Source organism: Chelmon rostratus, chromosome 17, assembly GCF_017976325.1.
Source record: "Chelmon rostratus isolate fCheRos1 chromosome 17, fCheRos1.pri, whole genome shotgun sequence".
Lineage (NCBI taxonomy): Eukaryota > Metazoa > Chordata > Actinopteri > Chaetodontiformes > Chaetodontidae > Chelmon > Chelmon rostratus.
In genome coordinates this window covers 7,116,599-7,122,527 of record NC_055674.1, presented here as the reverse complement: position 1 = coordinate 7,122,527, position 5,929 = coordinate 7,116,599, and the positions used below count along the sequence as shown (strand labels likewise).

At 45.0% G+C, this 5,929-nt stretch overlaps 1 protein-coding gene across 1 annotated transcript; it reads left to right on the top strand.

The window, feature by feature from the left end:
• Positions 1-574: 574 nt before the first annotated feature.
• On the top strand, positions 575-4,350 carry uncx (UNC homeobox). The gene is made up of 3 exons (XM_041957219.1): positions 575-1,472; positions 1,981-2,156; positions 2,981-4,350. Exons 1-3 carry the CDS (start codon positions 1,214-1,216, stop codon positions 4,019-4,021), a joined length of 1,476 nt encoding a protein of 491 aa, XP_041813153.1. The 5' UTR covers positions 575-1,213; the 3' UTR covers positions 4,022-4,350.
• The last annotated feature ends 1,579 nt before the right edge of the window (positions 4,351-5,929 follow it).

The following is a 5,929-nucleotide window of genomic DNA, read 5'->3' as shown; positions in this document are numbered from 1 at the left end:
ACATGCCAATCCGGGTGCCAAGGGTCAGGGAATGAGTGGGGTGCGAAATTTCAACTCTGATTAACATTATGACAGCGCCAGACTTGGGATAAATAAAGTCGAATTAATTATTTGAAAACCTAATGAGCAGATAGGATTTAGGCGAGGCGCATATTGAGTGCAGGGGTTGCACAAGTGGAGGAGCTTTCCAATTCGGCTGCCTGACAGGGAAATGCACGTATGAGGATGGTGTTTTATTCTGGTGCACTGGACTGTCCGCGTTGTTTAAGTGGCTCAAGCCCTCCTTTATTTGGTCATATATTTTGTTCATAACGCAGCTCAGGTCGTAACTGAAGCTTTCGTCTTGTAGCAGTAAAATATTATAGTTTCACTTCGCTTCGCGCCTGCAGCAACGTCTCAGCGCCCTGTTTGCTTCACGTCCTGCCTGATTGTAAAGCTTTAATGTGTTTAAATGATGATCCATAACTAACTCAGAGGGATCCAAAGTGGGGCTCGGGGACGAGAAAGGGTCCCACAGTCCAAAGAAGGTTGTAGGCATCCCTGGAAAAAAAAAAAAAAAAAAAAAAAAAAAAAGGAATATTTGATATTCAACAATATATTATCAGTTTTTATTGTTATTTCTGATCAGCTTTCGCATTTTTCTTATATTTCAGGAGGTGCGCCCATAATAAGGATATAAAACAATGCTACACAAAAAGGATACAAATACGCTAATAATAAAGAGCTCTGGCTTTAACTAAAATCACTTTTGTTGTCTTATCTGGTCTAACATTCATCTATTTGCAGCTCCTCCACTGAACAAAAACTCCGGCAGCCTCTGGCCTAACCTATCCGCCTGTAGCCTTTCCTTCCCGGGATTCAGCGAGCCCTTCCTCCCGGTGGGTCCCCCGTGTAGTTGCGATGTAGTTCTTATCAAAGCCCTCCTGTCTTGTTGTGACAGCTCTGATATTGTTTATTGAGGTGGATGTCAGCTTTAATTAGCAATCGATACGGGGAGCGTTTGCAGAGCGCGTCTCTGACGTCAGCGTCCATTACCGCTTCTCATTGGGTCTCATATTCCCAGAGCCTGGGCTAATTATTGGGAGGTTCATGTGGATAAAGTACAGCTCATCCCTCCCTTCACATCATGTCCCCTACTCGTTGGCCACACTCACTGCATGCTTTTTAAATTCCCATCACCGGCCTCCAGACGTCGTTTCCTTTTGCCTGCGGGATGATGGACAGCAGGATACTGGATCCACCTCACGCCCAGTTCGGAGGCTCTCTCGGCGGGATGGTGGGCTTCCCGTACCATCTGAGCCACCATCACGTTTACGAATTAGCTGGGCATCAACTTCAATCTGCGTCCGCGGTTCCTTTCTCAATAGACGGATTACTTAATGGTTCCTGCACGGCTTCCGTGGGTAATTCCAACCCCCTCTTGTCTTCGGGCTGCGGGATGAATGGAGATAATCAGCAGTACAAACTGACAGGTGAGCCACACTGCACACTACAAAACAACCTCACCTCTAAGTCGGCTGCTTGCACAAAGACAAAAACAGACAGAAACAAAGGCAGGATGTTGCGATACAAGTTATCCTCGTGGTGGTGCGTTTAAAGGGTAAGCCAAACCTCACACACAGGCAGAGGAGGCTCCCTCGCCCCCCCTGCTTCATTTCCATCACCGTGAGCCGAAGATGCACCGAAGCAAAAACAATGTTCCTGTCAGTCAGTAAACACCAGAACAAGGAAATGCCTGTGTTAACATGCGAAGGCTTCTTGAGACAGAAAAGGCGACAGACTCGCCATAAGCTGCAGGCTGAGTGTGTGTGGACTGCAAAATGTCAAATGCAGTCGCCCTCTGCAGCTCTAAAGTTTGCACGATTCTTTGCATATGCGCGAAACCAGTCTTGTTAGAAGTCTGTTAAAATGTGGTAATTAAAAAAATAATACATATACACATGTATGAACTGTTTGCATGTATTCTCCTTCTGCTGCCAGACTCGGGGGACCCAGACAAAGATAGCCCTGGTTGCAAGAGACGGAGAACTCGCACAAATTTCACTGGTTGGCAGCTGGAGGAATTAGAAAAGGCTTTTAATGAGAGTCACTATCCCGACGTTTTCATGAGGGAGGCACTGGCTCTCCGACTGGACTTGATAGAATCAAGGGTTCAGGTAAATATTTATTTTATTCTGTTTTCGTTGTTGTGGTTTGAAGCTTGTGTGTGTGTGTCTCTTTATTCCTTTGTTTATTATTCACTCAGGCTCAGTGTGTCATTTTTATGCTCCAAATTGATGAAAAAAATTGCAGAATTAATATATAATATGGTAATATATTGTAATAATTTTAAGGAATAATCAAAACCCACTGCATGGATGTGTGTTGTTTGACCTTTAATGCCTCTTGGAAGTCAGATAAATCAATTTTAATTACACCTTTATTTTTTAGAAAATAATAGAGCCTTTAATACAAGCTGATATTTAATCTTTTTTATGTTTCTAAGAAAATTATGCTGTCAGAAACCTTGGCGATATATTTGTGAAGCATATCGACAACCCTGGATAAACAAAAAATATTCAGTGTGTTCTTGTTCCTAATCTCAGTTTGCTGAATTGCATGAACAAATACGTCAACCCATTTTATTTTATTCTAAGGATATTTTTGTAAATGAAAACAAGGAGTTTAAGATAAGTTGAAGTGTAATTGCGGAGTTTACATAGGACAAAAAAAATATTAGGACCTCTCCAGCTGCTTTAACTGTGCTGTAAATTTAAAGCTTCCTTTGTGAGGCTTCACCTCAACTTTTTTGTTGCCTTGTCTGTGCACAGATTGCTTTTTAATCAAAGGCCTAATTAAAGGCCTGCATAGAAAACAGCAAGATGCACCCTCACTATTTGTTTAATTATCATATTGTTAAAAACATTTTTGGCCTAATTAATTTCCCCCTCGCAGCGACAGAAGTGCACATTACACATGTTTTCACTGTTTTTCTCCGCAGGTATGGTTTCAAAACCGCAGAGCCAAATGGAGGAAAAAGGAGAACACAAAGAAAGGTCCGGGTCGACCTGCTCACAACGCCCACCCCACCACCTGCAGCGGGGAACCCATGGACCCCGAGGAGATCGCCCGGAGAGAGCTGGACAGGCTGGAGAAGAAGAAGCGAAAGCAGGAGCGACGGCTGCTCAAGTCCCAGAACAAGCTGCTGTCCGGTGGGGATTTATTTCACACCCCGGGATCGGACAGCGACAGCGGGGTGTCGCATGTGACCGACAGCGACCACACCATGGGCTCGCTTTTTGACTCTGTGGGGGGGAACCAAACACAATCGAGCTGCGACCAAACACCTCTCGAGACCCAAAACCAGAACCAAAGACACTTGGACCAGGATGCTGGCGGATCCGAGCTGGACTCGCCCGACGCCAGCCACCGGTCAAGCCTGTGCTCAAGCAACAGCAGAGCCTCCGGCGTGCAGAAGCTCAACCCTTTTAGCGTCGAAAGCCTCCTCTCGGACTCCAGACCGAGACGCAACCCCGCGGCCTTACCCTCCTCACGGCCTTTGATAGGGAAGGGACACTTCCTGCTCTATCCCATCACGCAGCCGCTTGGATTCATTGTCCCCCAAACTGCCCTGAAGACAACGACAGCAGCGAACTCTGACAGCGACAGTCCGGCGGACAGAAACCAGCTCGGCGCCCGCTGCAGCGTCTCTGCGAGCTCTGCGGGACTCAGGAGCAGCTCGCCGGACTCTGCAGACACAGACACACAAACGGGACAGGTGGGATCCGAGGACAAGACACGTTCACCGCACACCAGCCCGCCCAGGGCCGCCTTTCCCGCTGGCAAAAGTACTCACACCTCTGTTATTTGCAGCGACTCGACTTTCGCCCACGAACACAGTCCACAACTCACAAAGCCCGTGGAAGCAGACAGAAAAGAGCATTTAGAGAGCAAGGACCACCCTGTCCACCCCGAGTCTGTCCTCAGTGACTGTCCGGCAGAAACAAAGACAGACTGTAAAGAAGATGTCGACTTGGAATAAATCACTGGGGGTAAAAATGAAGAGCAGAAACATGCTGATATAGCCTCTAAACGACACCTTTCATTAGGCCAAAGCTTAACCAGAAACTACATCTTTGCATCTAATATCTCTAGGTTTCCCCACTCAGCTGATGTTTGGACAATGGTGTGCGCTCTCTCTCTCTCCTCTCTCTCTCTCTCTCTCTCTCTCTCTCTCTCTCTCTCTGCGAGTGTGTGTGTGTGTGTGTGTGTGTGTGAGTGTGTGTGAGTCAGGAGTCTCTAGATATCCCTTAATGTGTGATAACTTGTCAAAAAAAAGAAAAAAAAAGAAAAACACCAACAAGACCAACAAAAATCCTCAAGAGCTGTAAAAAAAAGGTATTACACTATTTATATATGTAAGTTTTTTCTTAAATAAATCTATTGTATACAAGCACCACAAACCGTGTGAGACCTTAAATAGCAGCACACATACAGTGCAGGGCTACAGTACAGTAGGAAGGGCTTTCTTAAGAAATCTCATGTTGTACTTTGTATATTGCCTTAACAAATTTATTCATCTATAAGCCCCCACTGAAATGAGGTTACGAGCCTGAGGCGAAAAGGACCCGCTCGACTCCTGCAGAGTTTTGATATGAAAGTAATTATTTTCCCGGTGGCTACTGCAGGGGGATTCAGTTTATTTTAGCTCAAAGGGGGTTATAATACATTACCGATTTCTAGTGATATGAAATCACATAAACTTCCAAGAATAATAGAATTAGCATGAAAAGGCCTGGGTGTCAAATTGAAATAGGAAAATAATAGCCCCGGCAGCTGGGAGTGTGTGTGTTTGTGCATATTGGATAGGAGATGGGGATTCGTGGGGAGGCATTTTCATGAGCTTTTTTTTTTTTCCTTTTCTCTCCCCCCTTCTTCTTCTTCTCCCTCTCTCTCCACTTTGTCAGGGCCCCTTGTAGCAGGGCTATATTAAGATAGATGTTCGATGATATCCCTCATTGTTCTGTCGCTTTACATTGATGTTTCTGTGTTATCAGCCTATTGATCATGCGTCGGCTGTAATAGGACGGGCTGAGGCAAACGTGCCTATTTACAATAGCAGAACACATTTGTTCTAATAGGGTTGGTGGTCCCCAGGGAAGCCATGCGGGATCTGGGACATCTGCTCCCTTTTGCAATATTAGCAGTGTTGACCACAATATCACGTCGACCCAAGGAGGAGATGTCGAGGCTGCTGTGTGGCGTGTAATAGCATGAAAAAAAAATCTAAGGAGGAAAAAAAAAAAAAAAAGCAAAACAAAAACAACATCCAGTCCAGCTATAGCTGCTCACACCCTTGTTAAAATCCACAAGCCCTTTAGTGTTCTCTTTGGGTCTTGATTTGCAAATAAATTGAAAATAATCAGAGGGGTGAGCTTTACGTCTGAGCCGGCGCAAATGAATTTCTGAGCCAGTGTCCCTTTCAAAATATTTACATAAATTTCAACCCATGCAGCTGTTTGCTCTGGGAAGCAATGTCTTATTAGGTTGGGTGGGGGGCAGGGGCGGCCACAGCCAACATGGCACACGCGGTGAACATGCAGGAGATTAGGCCTGCAGAGGCTGTGGTTTAGAGGTGTGACCTCTGCGTCTGCAGTCGTGCTCATAGTGCTGGGACGGGGACATTATTGCGCTTTATGGGTTTTTTAATATTCTTACTAATTCATTTTTTGATCTTCCATGATACAACTTCTCGATAATATTCGAGTCACCAATGAGTTTTCAGGGATCTTGCGCTTTTTAACTCATGGATTGAAGTTTTGAAGGGACTTGCAGAGGTGTATGAATTATTTTATAGGGTTACAACAGCAGAAATCTTTGCATTATCACAGCAATTCAATGCGCAAATTGATCAATTCATAGGTTGTCAATTCTATACAAGGTTTATTTC